Raw genomic sequence first — 24,102 nt, 5'->3', positions numbered from 1 at the left:
ACAGGCAGAGCCACCACACCTGGAAGCTGCCTTTATAAATAATAATCATTTGTTTTTCTTTTTTTTTTGAGACGGAGTTTCGCTCTTGTTACCCAGGCTGGAGTGCAATGGCGCGATCTTGGCTCACCGCTACCTCCGCCTCCTGGGTTCAGGGAATTCTCCTGCTTCAACCTCCTGAGTAGCTGGGATTACAGGCACGCACCACCATGCCCAGCTAATTTTTTTGTATTTTTAGTAGAGACGGGGTTCACCATGTTGACCAGGATGGTCTCGATCTCTTGACCTCATGATCCACCCGCCTCGGCCTCCCAAAGTGCTGGGATTACAGGCTTGAGCCACCGCGCCCGGCCAATAATCATATTTTTATGAAAACAATGCATAGGTACTGTTCCTCAAAAATCAGGAACATCCCCCTCCCAGCAAAAACAGTGCCATCATGCAGACACACCAGTGGTGAAGACCTTGCTGTGTTACTCTTCCTTGGGGATGTGTATGATCATGATTACAATGTATATATTGTTTTGTAAACTTTGACAATATATTGCAAACAGCTTTCCTTATTAATCAGTGCACATCATATATATATTTACATATATATATATAAATAATTTTTATAGACAGGGTCTTGCTGTGTTGCCCAGGCTGGACTCAAACCCCTAGACTCAAGCCCTCCTCCTGCCTCAGTCTCCTGAGTAGCTGGGATTACAGACGCACACTACTGCACCCAGCCATATCTTTTTAAAGAAATGGCTTCTAGGTCTTCTATGATATGTTTAATTTATAGTCTTTTAATTTTGATTTCTTCCCTGAAAAAAATGACCTTCCATCAAGGTTGTGACTGACAGTAATTACACATAAGGTGATAACATATAACATTTATTTTTTATATGATCAAATTATATTCTTCTATTTTCCCTTATATGTTTCCAGAAAGCAGAGTCAGGGTACATGCTTCCAGTATTTATCACTTCAAATACTTATGTGGCCAGCTCATACAACTTAGCAGAGGGGTCTCTGAGAGAAGAGGCCTGAACATTCCTCTGTGAGCTGTAAATTACATACAAGTGTTTACCACAGTGCTCAAGACAATTAGCACTGTCATCACATATTTTATTTATTTATTTATTTATTTTTTATTGCATTTTAGGTTTTGGGGTACATGTGAAGAACATGCAAGATTGTTGCATAGGTACACACATGGCAGTGTGATTTGCTGCCTTCCTCCCCATCACCTATATTGGGCATTTCACCCCAAGCTATCTCTCCCCAATTCCCCACCCCCTCCGTCCCTCCCCAATTTCCCCCTGACAGACCCCAGTGTGTGATGCTCTCCTCCCTGTGTCCATGTGTTCTCATTGTTCAACACCCACCTATGAGTGACAACATGCGGTGTTAGATTTTTTGTTCTTGTAACATTACTATATTTAAAAAATATTTCTCCAAGTACAAAAATAGTCACTTTGAAATTCCTTCAACAGAACAGACTTCAAAAAGGACCCCCACGGGATAGAACATTTACTAAAGTCTTAGGGATACTGCCTACCAGGCACACGATGGCCACCTACATATCAGCTCCTGTTTATTCTGATGTCACTGAAGGGTCCAGGCAGTTCCAAAGCCCAGGGCATGCGTACCTGTTGTACATCTTCAGCAGGATCAGAACCACGGTGAAGATGACGATGACAACCACCACAACGCCAGCAACAATGGCTCCAGAACCTACGGAGAGGAGAGGAACAGAGATAGTGAACGTGCAAACTGAACGACAACTGGGAGGGCGCCCTGTTGTGGCACCTGACATCCTCACTGGGTCAAGGGAAGCAGGAGAGAGGGTAATGTCCTGGGACACTCCCAGTTGACCACAGGACAGTCACATCTGGAGTGGCTGTGAACCCCTGCCCTGCGCTGGGCTTGAAGGACCCCGTCCTCAGCACACCATCTTCCAAAACACAGCCTCTAGCTTCTGGGAAATAAATAAGCAAAATACCTTCCTTTCTTTTTGGTAATGCAAAAGTAGCATGTGATTTTTGTAGATAATAATTTTGAAAATATAAATAGGTGCAAAAAAGAGGGGGAAGTTGAAGAACTCATTGGCCCAACGACTGCTGATTATCTACCTACATTCACCAACATGATCGTGTTGATGCATGGTAAATATCTATCAGGACCAATGGCTCATGCCTGCAATCCCAGTCCTTTGAGAGGATGAGGTGGGAGGCTCGCTTGAGCCTCGCTTGAGTGCGAGACCAGCCTGGGCAACATAGCAAGATCCTGTTTCTAGAAATAAAAAATAAAAAATTAGCCAGGTGTGGTGGCATGCACCTGTAGTCCCAGCCACTTGGGAGGCTGGGGAGGAAGGATCTTTTGAGCCTGGGAGGTTGAGGCTGCAGTGAGCCAAGATTGTGCCACTGCACTGCAGCCTGGGTGACAGAGCAAGACCCTGTCTCAAAAAATAAAAATAAATGCATAAATAAATATCTGGCTAGGTGCAGTGGCTCACATCTGTAATCCCAGTACTTTGTGAGGCTGGGGGTGAGGATCACTTGAGCCCAGGAATTCCAGAGCAGCCTGGGCAAGATAACAAGACTCCATTTGTATACATTTAAAAAAAAAAAAGTCTATCATAGTTTTAAAATAATTTAATAATAATATATTTGAATATTGATCCTAAAGGAAATATTCCTAAGTATGGAAAAATATTCACTTAGTAAAAATAGAACCATGTTTCATATACTGTTTTTTTCTTTTTTTTTTTTTTTTTTGAGACAGAGTCTTGCTCTGTCACTCGGCTGGAGTGCAGTGGTGCAATCTTGGCTCACTGTAACCTCTGCCTCCTGGGTTCAAGTAATTCTTCTGCCTCAGCCTCCAGAGTAGCTGGGACTGCAGGCCCGCATCACCATGCCTGGCTATTTTTGTATTTTTAGTATAGACAGAGTTTCACTATGTTAGCCAGGATGGTCTCCATCTCTTGACTTCATGATCCGCCCACCTTGGCCTCCCAAAGTGCTGGGATTACAGGTGTGAACCACCACGCCCAGCCTCATATACTATTTTATAACAATATCATAATCATCCTTCTGTTGAATTATATATTTTTCTTCATGACTTTCCATGGCTGCATAGTACTCCATTGTTTGGATGTGCCAGAATCTGTTCACCAGTTCTCTGCTGAGAATACTTATGTTGTTTACAGTTTTTCACCGTTAAAAACAAGGCTGTGATGATGTCCTTACTGCTTAAAGTCTTAGATGCTAATTTCAATATTAGTTCCCAGTTCCAATGTCATACTCCAATTTTAGTTTAGGTTTTTTTTTTTTTTTTTTGAGAGGGATTTTGCTCTTATTGCTCAGGCTGGAGTGCAGTGGTGCAATCTCGGCTCACTGCATCTTCTGCCTCCTGGGTTGAATTGATTCTCCTGCCTCAGCCTCCCAAGTAGCTGGGATTACAGGTGTCTGCCACTATGCCTGGCTAATTTTAGTTTTTTTAAAATAGAGACAGGGTTTCACCATGTTGGCCAGGCTGGAGGCCACCAAACCTGGCTTCCAATCTTAGTTTCAAGATCAATATCCTTGTCAGAATTGATATTGAAAATATCATGAACCTCTGGGTGCAGTGGCTCACGCCTGTAATCCCAGCACTCTGGGAGGCCCAGGCAGGTGGATCATCTGAGGTTTGAGACTAGCCTGCCCAACATGGTGAAATCCCATCTCTACTGAAGATACAAAATTTAGCTGGGCATGGTGGCAGGCTCCTGTAATTCCGGCTACTCAGGAGGTTGAGGCAAGAGAATCACTTGAACCCAGGAGGCAGAGGTGGCAATGAGCTAAGATCGTACCATTGCACTCCAGCCTGGGTGACAAGAGCAAAACTTTGTCTCAGAAGAAAAGAAAAAATCAAGAACCATAAGCATGTTTATACTTTAAAGCAATCTATTTGCTTCTGAAGAATTTATCTTAAGGGAATAATCCTAAATACAGAAAAAGTTGAGTGAATCAAGATGTTTATTATGACAATATTCATATTCTAAATATGAGAATGGTTAAATAAGGTATGGGAACCTATAGAATAAAATATTATACTATCATTTATTTATTTGTTTATTAGAGACGGGGTCTTGCTCTGCCCCCAGGCTGGAGTGCAGTGGCACAATCATAGCTCATTACAGGTTTGAACTCCCAGGCTCAAGTGATCTTTCATTTTCAGCCACCTGAGTAGATGGGACCACAGGTACACGCCCCATGTAAGCTAATGTTTAAAACAATTTTTGTAAAGACAGGATCCTGCTATGTTGCCTAGGTTGGTCTCAAACTCTTGGCCTCAAGCAATCTCTCTGCCTTAGCCTCCCGAAGTGTTGGGATTACAGGTATGAGCCACCACTCCTGTCTATAAAATAATTTTAATGATGATTATGAAGACTACGGTAACCTGGGAACAATTTTGATGATGTTAAGTGTAGAAACAGGTTGGGTGCAGTGGCTCATGCCTGTAATCCCAGCACTTTGGGAGGCTGAGGCAGGCAGATCACCTGAGGTCAGAAGTTCAAGACCAGCCTGGCCAACATGGCGAAACCCCATCTCTACTAACAATACAAAAATTAGCTGGGCTTGGTGGTGCATGCCTGTAATCCCAGCTACTCAGGAGGCTGGGGCATGAGAATCGCTTGAGCCGGGGAAGCAGAGGTTGCAGTGAGGCAGTGAGCTGAGACGGTATCACGGCACTCCAGCCTGGGCGACAGAGTGAGACCCTGTCTCAAAAAAGAAAAAAAAAAAAAAAAAGAAAAGAAGAAAAGAGATTATATACATCCACCCAATATGTATTTATATACCATATGTTACAACCATTAAAATATGTGCATACAAGCATATGTAGAATGAAAGAAGCCAGATACAAAGGAGTGCATACGGTCTATGAGCCATTTATATAAAGCTCAAAACCAAGCAGAGCTAATCTATGGTGGCAGAAGTCAGAATAGCGGGTCTCTTGGGCGGGTGGAGGATGGTGATCAGAACGGGCACCAGGACCTCTGGGATACTGGCGGCGGCTCTGTTTTTTGAGATGGGGGTTAGTTGCACAGGTATGCTCACTTTGTGGCAATTTACCCAGCTGTGCACTTATGATGTGGCCACATTTTGAATGTAGGTCATGCCTTTATAAAAAGTTTGCTTAGAAAGCCAACAACCATGTGCAAATATTCATAGGAAGAAATGCTGGAAGGAAAAAAACAGAGGGCAGGAAATCCATCGAGGGCAACTTAGCTTTTTTTTCTTCTTGGGGAGACTTTAGTTCCAGGTTTGTCAACCACAGCAAGCTAATTCTTTGCTGAGGAGGCTGTCCTGTGCATTGCAGGACGTTTAACCTTATCTCTTGCCTCTGTCTACCAGATGCCAGTTGCAATCCCCCCAAGCTCCTTCCACCCCCACCAAACTGTGACAACCAAGGTATCTCCAGACAATGCCAAATGGTCCGTGGTGGTAGAGCTGCCAGATAAAATCAGAATTTCCAACAAACAATGGATAACATTTTAGTATAAGTACATCTCAAATATTGCATGATACAAACTAAATACGTATTCATTGTTTATCTTAAATTCAAATTTAACTGGGCATTCTATATTTTAATGTGTTAAATCTGGTAACCCTATCTAGGAAGGCAAAATTGCCTAGCTGAGAACCACTGCTTTCTTTTCTTTGCTTTCCCCTTTCCCTCCCTCCCTCCCTTTCTTCCTCTCCCTCCCTCCCTCTCTTTCTTTCTTTCTCTGTCTCTGTCTCTCTCTCTCTCTTTCTCTCTTTCTTTCTTTCCTCTCTCTGTCACCCAGGCTGGAGCGCAGTGGTGCAATCTTGGCTTACTGCAACCTCCACTTCCCAGGTTCAAGCGATTCTCCTGCCTCAGCCTCCCAAGTAGCTGGGACTACAGGTGTGCATCACCACACCTGGTTAATTTTTGCATTTTTAGTAGAGGTGGGGTTTTACCATGTTGGCCGGTCTCAAACTCCCAACCTCAGGTAATCCACCCACTTTGGCCTCCCAAAGTGCTGGGATTACAGGCCAAGAACCACTTCAGTTCAATTAAAACAGAACGATTCTCGTCTTCCCGATAGTGATTCTCTCTACCCTGCGTTTCCCTCAGAACTGTTTGGAGACACACCTCCCTAAGCCTCTGTAGGTCTGCCCACCCAACAAGGAGCAGAATACCCATAGGACCCCATCCTGGGAGAGACCCCTTCTGAGTCTTCACAAAAGAGATATATCCTGCCATTCATCCAGCCACCTGCCAGAACCACAGCCTGAAGCTGTTCGTCACTGTGGAACACCCGCCCTGTGTGTGGGGAAGACTGTCCCATGCCCAGAGGTATCTGTGTAGCCAGCTGAAATGGCTGACATGCACCCAAACTTCTCCTTATACAATCAATTGATTTTCTGAAGAGTCATCCTGAATGTTTCCTTCCAGGGACCACTTGTTCACGGCAAATGCCTCCCCAGAACTCACCTGCATTCATTTACTCCTTCATCAACTGATGGGATGTTTTTTGCCTTGCAGAAATGGTATAAAAATAGCTACTTGGGATTTTTATTTGTTTGTTTGTTTGTTTGGAGACAAGGTCTCGCTCTGTTACGCAGGCTGGAATGCAGTGTGCAATCTCGGCTCACTGCAGCCTCGACCTCCCAGGCTCAAGAGATCCTCCTGCCTCAGCACCCTTCGTGTGGCTGGGACTCCAGGTGTAACACCACCACGCCTGGTTAATTTTGGTATTTGTTGTAGACATGGGGTTTCACTATGTTGCCCAGGCTGGTCTTGAACTCCCAAGATCAAGGAGTCTGCCTGCCTTGGCCTCACAAATTGTTGGGATCACAGGCATGAGCCACCATGCCCGGCCGTTCGCTATACTTTAAGACGCCAAATATAGTAACAGTAGTTCTAGTAATATTTGTTTTGGAGTCTCACTCTGCTGCCCAGGTTGGAGTGCAGTGGCACGATCTTGGCTCACTGCAACCTCTGCTTTCTAGGTTCAAGTGATTCTCCTGCCTCAGCCTCCTGAGTAACTGGGGCTACAGGTGCACATCACCATGCCCATAATCTTTGTGTGAGGTCTTTTAGGCTGACTGACAGTGCTGTGGATGCCATATTAACCTCTGTGACCTGCAGGGACACTCCAGATGAATTCCCGGAAAATCTGAAGTAACTGGAAGACCATGAAAAGAGGAAGAAGTGATTAACCCCTGTGGCACCTAATTAACTTTGAGACATTCTCTATCGTTCCTTATTCCTGCCTCAATTGATAAGGCAATTGGACTTTGTAACCGACCTTGGTCAGCCTCGTGACTCCAGACCCTACGAACCCCTCCCAGGTTGCCAACCTATGACCCTCTCCCCACTTGTAAAAAACCGCTCAAACCTATAAAACCAACTCTTATCCCACCACCCTTCCCTGACTCTTTTTTTGGACTCAGCCCTCCTGCACCCAGGTGAATAAACAGCCATGTTGCTCACACAAAGCCTGTTTGAGGGTTCTCTTCATTCAGCACTCGAGTTTTAACACTTTGTATTTTCAGTAGAGATGAGGTTTCACCATGTTGGTCAAGCTGGTCTCAAACTCCTGACCTCAAGTGATCCACCTGCCTCAGCCTCCCAAAGTCCTGGGATTGCAGCTGTGAGCTACCACACCCAGCCATCAGTAATTAACAATCATCATCATCATCATTAGGTACTTAGTATGTACCGGAGGCTGTGCTAAACGGTCTATCTGGATTATCCCCTTCAGTCCTCACAACTGCCTTATGTGATAGCTTCATTAACATCCCCATTGTATAGATGAGGAAATGGAGGCACAGAGCAGTAAAGTCATGTGCTCAGGGCTATACAGTTGGCAGGTGGCAGAACTGGGCCTGAGACCCAGGCACGCTACCTCTGGAGCCCACACTGTTAACCTCTGCACCATGACCACAACATTTGTCCTGCCATCTGTCCCCCAGCCTCCAAGCCAAGTTGACCTTACTCTTATATAGGAAGTCTTCTCCCCTTGTGGTCATGTTCAATGAGAAGAAGGTGGTATCTCCCAGAGGAGTGGCCGTGGTCATCTCGATCCTGATGAGAAAGAAGAAATTTTGTTTAAAATTAGATAAATCCATATTATTGCTACTTGATGCCTCTTTTGGTCTTTGTCTGGATGACTGTAGAATATTCAAGCATGCAGTTTCTCTTGGCAGCAAGTAAACACAAAACTCATGATTAGATACCATGGGGGATTTAATAATAATACCTGACATTTGTAAGTAACTTTGTTTTTCAAAGAGGTTTAAATTTATTCAACAATATGTATTCAACTCCTTCAAATATCTAGATCAATCTCTTGAAACTATGTGAGGTGAGTGACTGTTGCCATTTTACTCATGAAACCAAAGTCCCCAAAGCTATCTGGAGTCCCAAGTTTACCCAACAGAATTTTTTTTTTTTTTTTTTTTTTTGAGACAGAGTTTCGCTCTTTCTTGCTCAGCCTGAGTGCAGTGGTGTAGTCTCTGCTCACTGCAGCCTCTGCCTCCAGGATTCATGCAATTCTTCGGCCTCAGTGTTGGGAACCCTCCAGCGTGAACACCTCAGAGCAGGTATTCACTATACGGGAGGTTGAGCCCAGGAGCAGGGCCTCCAGGCAGAGGGAAGTTGAGATAGGGAAGTCGGGGACAAAAGAAAAAGTAGAATCTAGTTAAAAGATAACCAGACAGGCGAAACCAGATGGCCTGCATTCATGAGAAACAAGGTTTTTTGCTACAGAAACTTGCTTATGAGCACCAAAGATATTATTATCTTCTATAACCACCTATTGCTTAGCTGTCAATTTATTGTATAGAATTGATGATTTAGCTACTTGTTTCTCTCCTTACCATGACGTCAATCAGACCCTGAAAATGTATATGTATTCTGAGCCTTGAGAAATAAAGTTGATGATTGAGCACTGTCTCTTCATCCCTGCTGACCCCGCTTTCTGTCTTCTTTTTTCCTGTGCACTCCCCATTCAGGTTGGAACCCTCTTGCTGGTCAAGAGTTCCTGGCAGACATGGCGCCTGAACAGGGAACTTCCAAGTTGCACCTCAGCCTCATGAATAGCTGGGATTACACATGCCAGCCACCATGCCCAGCTAATTTTTGTATTTTTAGTACAGACAGGGTTTCACCATGTTGGTTAGGCTGGTCTCAAACTCCTGACCTTGTGATCCACCTGTTTCGGCTTCCTAAAGTGCTGGGATTATAGGTGTGAACCACTGCACCCAGACAAATTTTTGTATTTTTAGTAGAGATGAAGTTTCACTAAATTGACCAGGCTGGTGTTGAACTCCAGACCTCCTGATCCATTCACCTTGGCCTCCCAAAGTGCTGGGATTACAGGCGTGAGCCATCGCGCCCTGGCTACCCAACAGAATTTAACCAAGATGTCAACCTCCTACCCTAGTGAGCTTTCCTCCATGCTGCAATGACACTTGAACTGGTATTCCTACTTTCAAAGGCTTTATTATCTGAGGATGCAAAAATAAATAAATGAACAGATGAAAATTAACTCTGTTTAAAAATCTTTTTTTGAGACAAGGTCTTGTTCAGTCACCCAGGCTAGAGTGCTAGGTGCGACCACGGCTCTCTGCAGCCTCGACCACCCTGGGCTCAGGTGATCTTCCCACCTCAGTTTCCTGAGTAGCTGGGACTACAGGTGTGTGCCACCACGCCTGGCTAATTTTGAACTATGATTATCAAGCAGTCAGTGACATGAGCCATTGGGCTGTGAGGGACAATTTCATGGAAGAGATATAGTTGAATAGGCCTTGAAGAATGGGCATCGTTGTGGTGTAAGGGGTAAGAGAGCAAGGGCTGGTTCGAACAAAGCCCTCAATCGGAAGAGTTAATGCAGTTTGGGAATCTACCATGCACCAGGCTCTGTCTCAGGAGCCTTCACACACCATATCTTCTCATTTAATCTTCTCACTCACCGAGAAGTGGCTGTCATCTACGCCCTCCTTGAGAAGCTGGAACTCAGAGTGTTTGAGTGATTCAACCAGTCACACAAGTAGGAGGAGGTGGAGCTTGGACTCAAACACTGTCTAGTGTACAATGTATTTTTTTTTTCCCTGAGGCCACTAAGAATCAAAATGCGCAAGCCTAGGATGTTCCATTTGAGGAGTGAACCAGGAGTTACAGTGAATATGATGTCACCCCTGGAAAGAAGTGTTGAGATCCTCCACCAAGAACCATTGCACGATGATATAAATAATTGTTCTGGGCCAGCAAGGTGGCTCACACCTGTAATCTCGGCACTTTGGGAGGCTGAGGTGGGCATATTGCCTGAGGTCAGGAGTTTGAGACCAGCCTGGTCAACATGGTGAAACCCCATCTCTACTAAAAATACAAAAATTAGCCAGGTGAGGTGGTGGATGCCTATAATCCCAGCTACTCGGGAGGCTGAGGCAGGAGGATCGCTTGAATCTGGGAGGTGGAGGTTGCAGTGAGCAGAGATGCACTACTGCACTCCAGCCTGGGTGACAGAGTGACTTTGTCTCTAAATAAATAAATAAATAAATAATCACTCTGAACTATAGGAGTCAAGAAAAGAGGGAAGCAAACCACGTTTGGCCTCATTATTTCAGAGTGGCACTTTTACTCCAGCTGCTGACAATTTGGAAACCCACAAAGAGTCTACGTCAAGAGAATTACCTCAGCCTGTTTGTAATCTTAAGAAGCCATAGGCTTCAATATACCATCTACCGGAGAGAGAGGTATTCTGCACATTAAAAAAAAAAAATGGTGTATAAATTTATTTTCTTTTTAAAAGTAAGAAATGTTTTTTACATTATGAAGATGAGTATTACAGGAACCCACATACTGACCACTCAGAGTTTTTTTTTTAATGGAGTCTTGCTGTGTCGCCCAGGCTGGAGTGCAGTGGCATGGTCTCCACTCACCGCAACCTCCACCTTCTGGGTTCAAGCAATTCTCCTTCCTCAGCCTCCCAAGTAGCTGGGATTACAGGAGCACACCACCACGCCCGGCTAAGTTTTTTTGTATTTTTAGTAGAGATGGGGTTTCACTATGTTTGCCAGGCTGGTCTTGAATTCCTGACCTCATGATCTGCCCGCCTCAGCCTCCTAAAGTGCTGTGATTACATGTGTGAGCCACTGTGCCCAGCCTAAAAAAACTTTTTTTGTAGAGGCTAGGTGTCACTATGTTGCCCAGGCTGGTCTCAAACTCCTAGAAGCAAAGCGATCTTCCCGCCTTGGTCTCCCAAAGTGCTGGGATTACAAGCACGATCCACCAAGTCCAGCCAAGTTTTTCTTCTTCTTCTTTTTTTTTTTTTTTTTTTGAAGAGTCTCACTCTGTAACCCAAGCTGGAGTGCAGTGGTGCGATCTTGGCTCACTGTAACCTCTGCCTGCTGGGTTCAAGTGATCCTCCTGAGTAACTGGGATTACAAGTGCCCATCACCACATCCAGCTATTTTAGATTTTAATAGAGACAGGGTTTTACCATCTTCACCAGGCTGGTCTCAAACTCCTAACCTCAAGTGAACCACCTGCCTCGGCCTCCCAAAGCGCTGGGATTACAGGCATGGGCCACTGTGCTGGTCCCAGTTCTTCTTTATAAGAAAAAAAGTCAGACATAGCTGAAATCCCTTTTGTAGTCTATCTCAATTCCATTTCCTCCCTTCCACAAAGTAACCACTCCCTTGACCATTAGTGTGTATTCTCATCAAAGTTTTAAAATGTTTACTACATAACATACATATCCATAAAAATTGTATATATTGTGGCGGTACATATCTATTAAACACGTCTATTAAATATCAACCTGGCACCTACTAAGTGACTGATGCTGTGTGCTCAGTGCTGGGAACACACAGGGAACACAAGACAAACTCCTTGCCTTGGGAAGCTCACGTTCTAGTGAGCACAACAGACTATAGATTTGATCATATGATTCTGGGGCTCAAAAAACAATCATTTCCCCTGTCGACCCTTCAATATCTGGTAGCGAAAGTCCTTCACCAGCTGGTTCCACCCTCTGTTTCCAGCCTCTCAGCTGCTCACATCACCCTCCGCCAAACTGCTGTGACAACAGGACACCCCATCCTCCCCCATCATACTTGGTCTTTGCTGCCTCTGGGCTGGCTGTCCCAGGCACTGGCCTCCCCAGTCCCCACCCAGGGTCTCTCCAGAGAGTCCTTATCGTGAGCTGCAGCTTTCCTGCCCTCCCAGCTCTGATGGAAGCAGCCTTGAAACCTACAAACTAGGGTCAAGGTATCTGCAGCCTGACTCGGCTCTGGTGGCAGTGGCCTCCCCCAGGGGCTTCACAGGGTCAGAACGGCCTCTGTGTCCTGGCCCTGTTCATCTATAGGGTGGGCTCTGCCTCTGCCTTCTCTGAGCTCCCTTAATCCGGGGCCCTGCCTAACCCTCCCTAGCTCTTGTCTACTCCTCCTTCCAAAGACCAGACCCTCCAGACTCCCAGACTCAGGCTTCCACCAGGAACCCTGTGTGGCTCGCCTGACCTCCCCACTCCTGCCACTCTGCCTCCCTGCCTGGGCTTTCTGTCTCCCAACACCTGAAACAGGCGCAGGCTGGCTATGCACTCTCACTCCCCAAGAAAAAGAGCACAGTCTTCAAGACACAGCCCAGGCCAGGCACGGTGACTCATGCCTGTAATCCTAGAACTTTGGGAAGCTAAGGTGGGCAGATTACCTGAGGTCAGAAGTTCGAGACCACCCTGGCCATCATGGTGAAACCACATCTCTACTAAAAATAAAAAAGTAGCCGCTCATGGTGGTGTACGCCTGTAGTCCCCGCTACCTGGGAGGCTGAGGCAGGAGAAACACTTGAACCCAGGAGGTGGAGGTCGTGGTGAGCCAAGATTGCACCGCTGCACTTCAGCCTGGGTGACAGAGCGAGACTCCATCTCAGCAAAAAGACACAGCCCAGTCCCCAGTCACCCCCCAGGAAGACTCCCACTCAGACAGAAATAGCAATGCTGTCCCCTACCCTCCCCCAGCAGCGCCCTGAAAAGAAGCACCACCGAGGCATGTGTCCATTGCTTTGTCTGCCATTAATGCTGCATGCTCATTGCCAGGTCCTTGAGGATAGAGACTATTTCTCATTCCTTCTCATATCCTTCTACCTACCTCAGATAAAGTGTCTGGGTCTTTTCTCCTTTGCCAGTGCAAGGGCTGGAGTGAGTAACTGGATTTTTCCCATTTTCATCTGCTCATCTGTAAGATGAGCTGCCTTTCCCTTTCCCTAAGGGAGCTGAGAGTGAGAGGTGAGGTATGGAAAGTGTTTTTTTGTTCTTGTTTTAATTTTTTTTATACTCTTGCCCCTCCCTCCCTGGAAAGTGTTTTAAAGTGGTCACTAAATTGTAGCTCTAATTATTATAGTGAGTATTAGTAAATATTTGCTGAACTAAATTAGAGACAGGGGAATCTGGAGCTGAAAACTTGGAGACATTCTTTCTATAAAAACAAGCACAAATTAGCTGGCCTGGTGGTGGTCTCCCTCTATTTGAGAGGCTAAGGAGGAAGGATCACTTGAATCCAGGTGTTTGAGGTTGCAATGAGCCATGATGGCACCATTGCACTCCAGCTGGGTGACGGAGCAAGACCCTGTATCTAAAACTAAATAAATAAAATCACATTTTAAAAGGACAGAAAAATATGAGAATTTGGAATGAAAGCCTTCCCCACCCAGCACTGCCCACCTCTACTCTCAAGGGGCTATGCAGATATGCCTGCCCCATCTCAGCACGTGAAGGGGATTAGTACGCATTTCCCTAAACCTTCTCCTTCTAGCCCCACCGATAGGAAGACTCACCAAAAGAAAGTGAGGCTTTCTATTTATTGATTTATTTATTTAGAGACAAAGTTTTGCTCTTGTTGCCCAGGCTGGAGTGCAGTGGCACAATCTCGGCTCACTGCAAACTCTGCCTCCTGGGTTCAAGCAGTTCTCCTGCCTCAGCCTCCAGCCTCCCGAGTAGCTGGGATTACAGGCATGCACCACCACACCTGACTAATTTTGTATTTTTATTAGGGACGGGGTTTCTCCATGTTGGTCAGGCTTGTCTCGAGCTCCTGACCTCAGATGATCTCCTCGCCTTGCCTCCCAAAGTGCTGGGATTACAGGGGTGAGCCACTGAGCCCGGCCAAAAGTGAGGCTTTCTTACAATTTCTTTTAAAAACAGAAAGAAGATGCAAATAGATGGCTGCTGATCAAGGTTTGCTTAGTGAGAGAGACATGGAACAACCATTGGCAAACCCAGATCCATGGACATATTCGCCGTGAAACCAACATGTACAAAATGACAGAAGCCACCATCTGAGTGTTTGGCACGTGCCAAGATCTTGCACCAGATATTTTCTGTCCATGCCCTGATTTAACTAGCAACATGCCAGGTAAGACAAGTTTTCCTTTCCCCTTCTCTCAAATGAAGACCCCAACACTTGATAATATAAAGCTAACTTCGGCTGGGCGCAGTGGCTCACGCCTGTAATCCCAACACTTTGGGAGGCTGAGGCAGGTGGATTATTTGAGGTCAGGAGTTTGACGCCAGCCTGGTCAACATGGAAAATTGGCCGGGTGTGATGGCAGGCACCTGTAATCCCAGCCACTCTCCAGGGAGGCTGAGGCAGAATTGCTTGAACCCAGGAGGCAGAGGTTGCAGTGAGCTGAGACTGCACCATTGAGCTCCATCCTGGGTGACAGAACAAGACTCTGTCTCAAAATAAGAATAAAAATAAAAACCAGTGAGCTGAGATCGTGCCATTGCACACCAGCCTGGGCGATGAAGCGAGACTCTGTCTAAAAATAAAATAAAAACATAAAGCGAACTCTCCATGCTCACGGAGCCCCAAAGCGACAGAACTGATGTGTGAACCTGGGTGTTGCGAACGGCAACGCCTGCACCCTTCCTACTGCACTGCCCTGTCTCTGACACACACTAGTGGGGTCTATGACCGATAACTGCAGGAATACATGCATGCACACACATACACACACTGACCAGTAATGCAGCCACCTGAGGCCACCAGGGCGCAGGCTCCGCCACAGGTCCTGCAGGGGTGACCTCCTGGGTGCCGAGCTCCAGGGGCAGACTGTCTTTTGGATGGGCCCAGTTGCTCTTCTCTCTCAGAGAACAGTGGGGAATCTCAGAGCGTATCTTGCCTCATCAGGGAGCGAGGGCTCTCAATTGCATCTCTGTTCCTGCCGCATCAGAGAAGGTGGGAGGGGGGGTGGTAGAACAGCCATGGCCAAGGATGTGGGTGTTTTCAAGTGTGGGGCCCCAGCAACTGCTGTTAACCAAGTGAGGGCCAGCAGGGCCCTTCAGTATCAAATGTGCCTATGAGCAGGGGCCATGGCCCTAGAAAACAGGGAGAGGACAGGGAAGGGGAGGCCAGTTTTCACCGGCAGAGGTTGTTAATAATAATAATAATGCGCTATGTGTCAGGCACTGCACTTTGTGCTTTATGTTTGAGATCTCATTTAATCCTCATCCCAATCCAGAAAGGAGGGTACAGGCACTTTGTCCTCTACAGATGAGGAAACTGAGGCTCGGAGCAAAGAAGAAACTGCCTTAACTTCACAAGGCCAACATGAAAACCATGCCAGGATTCAAGCCAGGGTCTGTCTGATTTCACAGCCCCTTCTTCAAAAACCCTCCTAGCAAATGCACAAGGCATAGGTAGCCCAGCATCCAGGGCCCAGAGCAAAGTGGGGCTTTGATGAAAAATCCCACACAGGCTAGGGTGCAGCAGACAGAGTGAGGGACCTTGCCCCAGGCCCCTGACCCTGACCCTGACCTCTACCCAACCTCTCCTGCCCTTGGCCACACTCTGAGACTTCGGTCTTCAGCAGATCCTCAATCACATTTATGTAATCTACAATGGACTATTGTTTTCTTGGGTTGTTTACAAATGGCCTGTGTGGGAGGTCAGTTTGGGAAGTGATGGAGGGTCATAACCACTTACAGATCCATTGCTGTCTGACTAGCTCTTGATCAAGTGTAAGAGCTGAATCTGGAAGATGAATGCTGTCAGTCCTCCCCTGTCCAAAATATCTCCCCGGAAGCTCTGCCCTAGGGGTACGCTTTCTCTCTTTGGCCTGGCTTACAAGTTCCTCCCTGGATGAGACAATAAAGATACTGCCAAGCCTGGCTGACCTCTCCTCAAATGGCCACCTGTCCCTCCGAGCAGGTAACTCACGAAAGCCCTTGATCCCCCACAACATTGGGATTGATTTCTCCCAATCCCCAGAGAGACGGGAGATTCAGCAGGACTTGATCTCCTCCACAGACAAGTGGCTCACTACTCCCAAGCAGCTCCTGGAGATATTGGGATGTTTTAATTGTCAGCAAATTGACCTTCAGGCCAAGTGTGGTGACATGAACCTGAAATCGCAGCTACTCGGGAGGCTGAGGTGGGAGATTCGTTTGAGCTCAGGAGTTTGAGGCTTCAGTGAGCTGTGATTGAGCCACTGCACTTCAGCCTGGGTGACAGAGCAAGACACCATCTCAAAAAATTAAATTAAAATAAAAAGAAAATTGGGTATTTTCCTTTCAGAAATTCTCTCTTTCTCACCAAAGACAGAACTGTTTTCCTTTGTCTTTTTCTCTTTCTTTTGCCTATTAAACCTCTACTCCTAAACATCTAAAAACAATAATAAAAATAAAAGATTAAAGGAAAAGAAAATTGACCTTCATATTGGCACCTTGTAATTTTTACTTACTGGTGCTAATTATCTTCCCACAAAGGTAAACCTGCTACCTCTTCTAAGTGAAAGCCTTTCAGGATTAAAAGCACTTTTGTGGTGGGGAGTGGTGGTTTATGCCTATAATTCCAGTATTTTGGGAGGCTGAGATGGATGGATTGCTTGAGCCCAGGAGTTAAAGACCAGCCTGGGCATGGTGAAACCTCTTCTCTACAAAAATACAAAAATTAGCCTGGCATGGTGGTGTGCACCTGTACTCCCAGTTACTTGGGAGGCTGAGGCTGGAGGATCGCTTGAGCCCAGGATGTGGAAGCTGCAGTGAGCCAAGGTCGCACCGCTGTGCTCCAGCCTGGGAGACAGAGTGAGACCCTGTATCAAAAAATAAATAAATAAATAAAAATAAAACCAGAAAAGAAAAGAAAAGAAAAAAGAAACAAGGCACCTTTAACTATTGTGTATGAAAGGGTCAAACTTCCAGGGCTGGAAAGGAGCAGTTAGGGTAGCTGGTATCAGCACATCAATGTTACCTCCCACCAATAGGTGGCGATAGCAGTTGGCCGTAGGTTGGCAAACGTCCTGCTGAGGCCAATCTGCTTTTAAGCAGTGGAGCTTTCTGCTCTTGAAAACAGCAACTGTATGTTTTCTGATGATTTTCTTCTCTGGGGTAAAGATTCTCAGCTCCTTCAAACACCTTCGGGTGATAGTGTCCCTCATGGGTTCCTCATTCCTCTGTGTCAAGGACTCCCTTAAGAATGACCCCAAAACTGGACACATGGCTCCAGAGGGAGAGCTGACATGTTCAGAATGACAGTTTTCTTGATACTTATCAGACGTGGCCTGAATTCTCCTATTTACTAGCTGTGTGACCTTGGCCAGCTTTCTTCACCTCTTGGTTTTCTGGTCTGTGAAATACGAATTACAATAGTCACAACTCCATAGGGTTGTTATGAGGATTAAATGAGATGAAACATGCCATGTATTCAGTGCAGCACTATATACAATATCTATTGATATTATCCTAGATCGATGCAAAAAAATAGCTTACTGGCCTTACAGGCTGCCATAGCGCACTGCTCATATGCACCTGCTAACAGACGCCCATCCCTTCAGCCCTTTTCCAGACTTATCCTTATATTCACTTATGGTCAATCAAAGCCCTAAGATCAGCAAGTGAAGGGGCTTTTTTTTTTTTTTTTTGAGATGGAGTCTTGCTCTGTTTCCCAGGCTGGAGTGCAGTGGCATGATCTCGGCTCACTGCAACCTCTGCCTCCCAGGTTCAAGGGATTCTCCTGCCTCAGCCTCCTGAGTAGCTGGGATTACAGGTGCCAGCCATCACGCCCAGCTAATTTTTGTATTTCTTAATAGAGGCAGGGTTTCACCATGTTGGCCAGGCTGGTCTCAAACTCCTGAACTTGTGATCTGCCCACCTCAGCCTCCCAAACTGCCGGGATTACAGGCGTGAGTCAACGCAAATGAAGGGGCTTTATAAACTGCAAAGTGGAAATAGAGGGGCAATGACAGCCGCATGATGCGTAGTGACAATATAATGACCGTCTGCTCTCCAGTTGCCAGGACCCCATTCTGCACTTGTGCAAATGACTTTTTGACAATCAGGACTTTGCACTGATCCCTGCTAGCCTTGACCTTGTTGATTTGGACCCTCAGGAGAAACTTCAGCTCCTCCTGGATGGCTGCTGAGAACACTTGATGGTGCTGTGACACAGCACATTGTCCAGGGGCTCATGACCCAGCAAGGGCTTTGGCGTTGGGTAGACCTGGATTTTAATCTTTCCCTCATCACTGACCAGCTTGATAAGCTAAGCTGCTTTTTCATTTGTAAAACAGGGCTAACGCCTCCTATCTTGTGGGGTTGTGAGAATAAGTAAGATGCCATAATTGCCCAACTGAGCGCCTGGAGTGCTCGTGCCAGTTCCCAGCGCCTCTTTTCCTCTCCCTGGTTCCAGTCTGTGTTCTCCCTGCTCTCTTTGGAGCTTGAACACCCTGTCCTCTGTCTGGTCAAGTGTTGGCTGCATTGGTCAAACTCAGGTCTAAACAGGTCAGGGGGCCAGACTGTGAAACCTGGTGTCCCAAGGAGGGGATCTGAGCAGGGCTTCACCAGGACCTCTGAAAGACCTGATCTTCTCCATCTCCATCGAGAGCAGAGACAGAGGAAATAGTGAGACCTCCCCCAAAGAGAAAAAAGGTCCTGATGGGACCGGTGGGGCACAGGGGCTGTGGCTGGGCAGAGGAAGAATAAGCTGTAGGTTCGTAACCTGAGACTTGGAAGACCAGGATTTCCCTTGCTACATGATCCCACAAAGTCCTCTTCCTTCCCTGGACCTTGGTTTTCCTGCCTGTAAAATGGCCCAGTTTGGAGATTATCTCTAAGGGTTTTCCAACCAGCAGTGCTAGTACATGGAACTGTTGATAGCTTCACTCGAAAACCAGTGACTTCCAAAAGCTTATTCTTCTTCGTAGATACGGACTTAGGGAATGTGAGGAGAGGGAAGTCAGCCTTAGCAGGTCACTCTGGAAGGCAGCGATCCTTCCTAGAAGGCACTTGAGACTGGAACAAACTGAAGCGGATTCCATGAAGGGGCTTTGATTTGGCAACAGCAGTGCACAGGAAAGGAAACCTGGGGATGAACTTCCTAGCACTCTGCAGGGCACACAGTCACCCAGGCCGCCTGATGCATGCACGGCCATTTCTTTCACCCTCCATACCTATTGGGTCCCATGTCATAAGCTCCCCACCCTGTCTGCCCTGTCTGTTCATGGCTCTGTGTGTCACAGCTCCTGAAGATGGGGTAGGAATTCTGCTGAGTGCTCCCCTGAACCGGAGGCCATACACTATTACATATTGAACATGTGTCCCTTGTAGCTGGTTCCAGAAATAAGGAAGCGCATTTTCTGCTCCATGTACCCGCCCATTCTTTCATCCTCCCGTCCACTCATGCCCCTATCCACCCGAACACTCACTGGGCACAATCCTCCTTCCACCCGTTCTGTGCATCCGTCCTCCCATCCATTCAACCAGTGCCCACCCTGTGCATAGGACTAAGACTCAGAGAGGGCCGTGGGTCTGTTCGAAACCAAAGAACAGTACAGAAATAAGTAAAATAAAAACACAAAAACCAGAGGGGCCATGGGGATTACGTCCTGAGGAACTCAGACGAAAGGATGAGAAATGGAATTGTTTCCTTTCAGAATCTTTCCTTCAATCCCATGTACTGGGCATCAACCCACCACAGGCCTAGCCCAGCACTGCCCGCAGAAAGGTGCCCGATCAATGTCCTACTGCAGTCTTACGGCAAAGGCCGCAGTCTGTGGCTCTGGAAGAAGTCTGGGCTTCAGGCCCAGCACACCTGTAAAGTCTGACTACCCCGCCCTGTCAAAGCGGGGCTCAGAAGACCTTTGTTCCTCTGATTTTTGTGGCCCGCATTATAAGGAAAGAGACTCCAGGAGCTTCTAACCCAAGACCTGCAGATAAGATCAGCTCTAGGTGCTGAGAGCTATAAATAGAAACCCCAGCTGAAAGTGGTCACAAGGCATATTTTGCTGGTGCCAAAAGGGTGGCACACACAGTGCCAGAAGTCGATGGGAGGAAGAGACCTGTGGGCATGGTGGAGACTGACAGAGCTGGAATGCGACCTGTGGCTTCCATCTGCCCCTCAGTCTTTGGGCTGAAGCCAAGGATCCAGCTCTTGAGAGTCCTCGACCTCCACAGGAGCTCCCACATAAATCTCCAGGTGTCCCACCGTCCTTGTGCGACAGTGGGGAGACACAGGGTTCATGAGTTTATGCCCCTCAGTGAATATGTCACAGGATAATAATGCCACCTTGACAACCTCGGCCCGGAGAGAAGGAAGCCAGCCCTCAAGCAGACCCTACCCAAGTGCCAGGCACTGTGCTTTCACATGCGCCCTGTTTAACCCACACAACAAGGCGGCGCTTTTCATTTCCACTGTGCTGAAAGGAAACAGAGGCTCAGAGAGGTTAAGAGACTTGCCTAAAATCTAACAGCAGGTCAGTGGAGGAGCTAAGTCTCAAACTCAGACCTACTTCAAATTGTCCTCGGCAACCCTGGCCCCAGGAGGTAAGCAGTATTCTTGGGGGACATTCTTAGGTCAGTGGCCCTGCTAGGGAAGGACTCTGCTCACTTTTCTTTCTTTTTTTTTTTTTCTGAGACAGAGTCTCATTCTGTCACCCAGGCTGGAATACAGTGGTGCAATCTCAGCTCACTGCAAACTCCGCCTCCCGTTTTCTAGCAATTCTCCTGCATCAACCTCCTGAGTAGCTGGGATTACAGGTACCCACCACCACACGCTGCTAATTTTTTTGTATTTTTAGTAGAGACAGGGTGTCACCATGTTGGCCAGGCTAGAACTCCTGGCCTCATGGTTTGGCCCCCTCAGCCTCCCAAAGTGCTGGGATTACAGGTGTGCGCCACCACGCCCAGCCACTGTCTGCTCACTTGTCTTTCTACCTGTTGATATTTTGAGTCCAAGAGGTACAGCCAGGCCTCAGAGTATGGCAGGGTTTCTGATTCTTGGGCCAGGTAATTCTTTGTTGTGAGGGCTGTCCTGTGCATTATAGGACATTCAGCAGCATCCTTGGCCTCTGCTCACTAGATGCCAGTAGCATCCCCCCAGCTGTAACATCCAAAAATGTCACACGGCATTTCTGAATGTCTTCTAGGAGACCAAATTTTCTCTGATTGAGAATTGCTGGAGTAGAGCTGTTAGGCCTGCCTCTTAACAGTTCCTTCTCTCCCTATCCAAGAAAATCTAGAGAAGAAGGAAACTGTCCAGTCTGTTTTCACACCTGTAGATAAACAACCAATAACGATGATGATAACAATGATGGGGATGACCGAAAGACAGTTACTACCATGGATCAGTGCTTCATGTGCCAGTCACCACGCCAAGTACATTGTATATGTTTTCTCACACTTATCATTCCTGTTTTACAGACAAACGAGCGGAGGCCAGGAAACGCCCCAGGTATCTGTGCTGATACATGGCAAAGCTACGATTGATTCGTTTCCTATTGCCGCTCTAACAAATCATTGCAAATTTAGTGGATTAAAACAACACACATGAATTTTCTTTCAGTTCAAGAGGTCAGAAGTCTAAAGCTGGTCTTAGTAAGCTAAAATCAAAGCGTCAGCAGAGCTGCGTTTCTTCGGGAAGTTCTCGGGGAGAATTTGTTTCCGGGCCTTTTCTTGCTTCTGCAAGCTGCCTGCATTCCTTGGCTCATGGCTCCTTCCTCCATCTTCAGACCGGCATCTTCTTACCTCTCTCCCTCTCATCTCTGCTTCCATCATCATATCTCCTCCTCTCTCTGACCCTTATGATAACGTTGGGCCCATTCAGCTAATCCAGGATAATCTCCCCACCTCAAGGTCCTTAACTTAATTACCTCTGCAAAGTTCCTTTTTTTTTTTTTAAAGATGGCGTTTCCTTGTTGCACAGGCTGGAGTGCAATGGCACCATCTTGGCTCACTGCAACTTCTGCCTCCCAGGTTCAAGCAATTCTCCTGCCCCAGCCTCCCAAGTAGCTGAGATTACAGGCATGTGCCACCAAGCCTGGCTAATTTTGTATTTTTAGTAAAGATGGGTTTTCTCCATATTGGTCAGGCTGGTTTCGAACTCCCAATCTCAGGTGATCCACCTGCCTCAGCCTCCCAAAGTGCTGGGATTACAGGTGTGTCACAGCCAAAGTTCCTTTTGTTATGTAAGCTAACATATTCTCAGGTTTGGGGGATTGGGATGAGGACATTTTTGGGAGGCCATTATTCAGCTTCCTACATAGGAGTTGGGCTCTTATCTGTCTGATCCCAAGGTTTGCACTCTGAATCCACTCCTGCCTTTACACGCAGGCACGTAGGCCAAGCACTGAGGGAGGCAGTGGGGTGGATCAGACGTGTGCAGCGTGGTCGGCACCAGCAACACATCAGGAAGGACCACTTGAGAAGGGCTGTGAGAGGCGGACAGAGAAAGTCCTGGAGCCGCCGGGCCAGCTGGGGTTGGGGAATAGGGAGTGGGCTCAAGAGGCAATTGGGCAGGCCCAATCCCTTCCCTGCTGAGCAAGCTGATTTCATGTAAGTCTAGCACCAACCCACATCCACCCTAACTCCAAAGGCAACTTCAGTTCATTCTGTCCTGAAGGACCACTCCAGCTCCGCACCTGCCAGCCAGAATTTTATCCCATCTGGGGATTTATTTGCTTAGTTAACTCATAACCATTCTCAAATCTTCCTTTCCAAAGCTCCGTCCTGCCAAGGGCTTAGAAGGTCTTTTGTCTTGTGAGGACTTCAGTCTTGTAAATGTCTACTACAGGAGACTGTCTGCTTGAGTCCACTCCCTGGCCAATTCTGATTTGCAAGGATGTCTTTCAGCTGTCTGGCCCCTCCCTGAGCCTCATCAATCCCTTTATAGACTAGAGGAAGTGAACTGGGTGGGTTAGCTGGGCTCTCTTTCCCAGACAGACAGAGCCTTGGACTTCTCCCAGCGACTCTCAGGCTGTGCAGGAACTTAGGGTGGTTTCTCTAGGCTACCAAACACCACGAATTTCCTGCCTGCAGGAAACTTACAGGTAAGACGGATGAATTCTGGACGGCTATATCTTGAGAGCAAAGTTTGGGATATATCTTTTAAACAAAAGAAAGCAGGGCCCAGGCGCTCACATCTGTAATCCCAGCACTTTGGGAGGTCAAGGAGGGTCGATTACTTGAGGCCAGTAGTTTGAGACCAGCCTGGTCAATTCAGTGAAACACCATCTCTACTTAAAATACAAAAATTAGCCAGGCGTGGCGGCAGGCACTTGTAATCCCAGCTACTTGGGAGGCTGAGGCAGGAGAATTGCTTGAACCTGGGAAGTGGATTTTGCAGTGAGCTGAGATCGCAACATTGCTCTCCAGACTGGGCATCACAGCGAGACCCCATCTCAAAAAAAAAAAAAAGGAAAAGAAAAGAAAGGAAGGACTTCTGGCTGGTTAAACAAACCAGATGGCGCATGAGTATTCATCTCAGCTTCATCCTGAACCCCCACACACATGACAGCAAAGAAATCAAGAATCAAGAGGCATCAACTCTCAAGGCCAAAGGGAACAGAGGAGAAAACAACCACTCTGGAGAGAGTCCAATCCAGGTTTGAAAGCTGGAAAAGCCAATGGCTGAGTATGACTTACAGCCTGGAAAAGGCCAAGGCCCAGACCTATAGACTGGGCAAACCAATTAAAGCTGATTGCACTGAAGAAACCCCCAAAAGACTCAGGAGTACATGGTGACAGAGATCACCAGAAGTCAGGGTGCCAGGTGAGGCTAAAAAGAGGAAAATGGGCCCGGGCATCAAGATCTGGCCCTTGAAACTTCTATGAAC

The 24,102-nt window shown here is 46.9% G+C and overlaps 1 protein-coding gene across 2 annotated transcripts in view; it reads right to left on the bottom strand.

Moving 5' to 3' along the window:
- NCMAP (non-compact myelin associated protein) overlaps positions 1 to 24,102 on the bottom strand; it is a 52,575-nt gene that overhangs the window by 5,442 nt on the left and 23,031 nt on the right. Inside the window, exons 2-4 of one of the 2 annotated variants that reach the window (XM_032300832.1) lie at positions 15,017 to 15,216; positions 7,994 to 8,082; positions 1,635 to 1,719 (exon numbers count right to left, since the gene is read on the bottom strand). In XM_032300832.1, the coding sequence (XP_032156723.1) occupies positions 1,635 to 1,719; positions 7,994 to 8,075 (167 nt within the window). In that variant the 5' untranslated portion in view covers positions 8,076 to 8,082; positions 15,017 to 15,216. The remainder of the gene's footprint in view (positions 1 to 1,634; positions 1,720 to 7,993; positions 8,083 to 15,016; positions 15,217 to 24,102) is intronic. The other variant, XM_032300834.1, reaches the window with a different exon arrangement.

The sequence above is a fragment of the Sapajus apella genome, unplaced genomic scaffold (genome assembly GCF_009761245.1).
Source record: "Sapajus apella isolate SASKATOON/1434 unplaced genomic scaffold, GSC_monkey_1.0 scaffold43, whole genome shotgun sequence".
In the NCBI taxonomy this organism is placed as follows: domain Eukaryota; kingdom Metazoa; phylum Chordata; class Mammalia; order Primates; family Cebidae; genus Sapajus; species Sapajus apella.
This window is presented reverse-complemented; position numbering and strand designations above follow the sequence as displayed.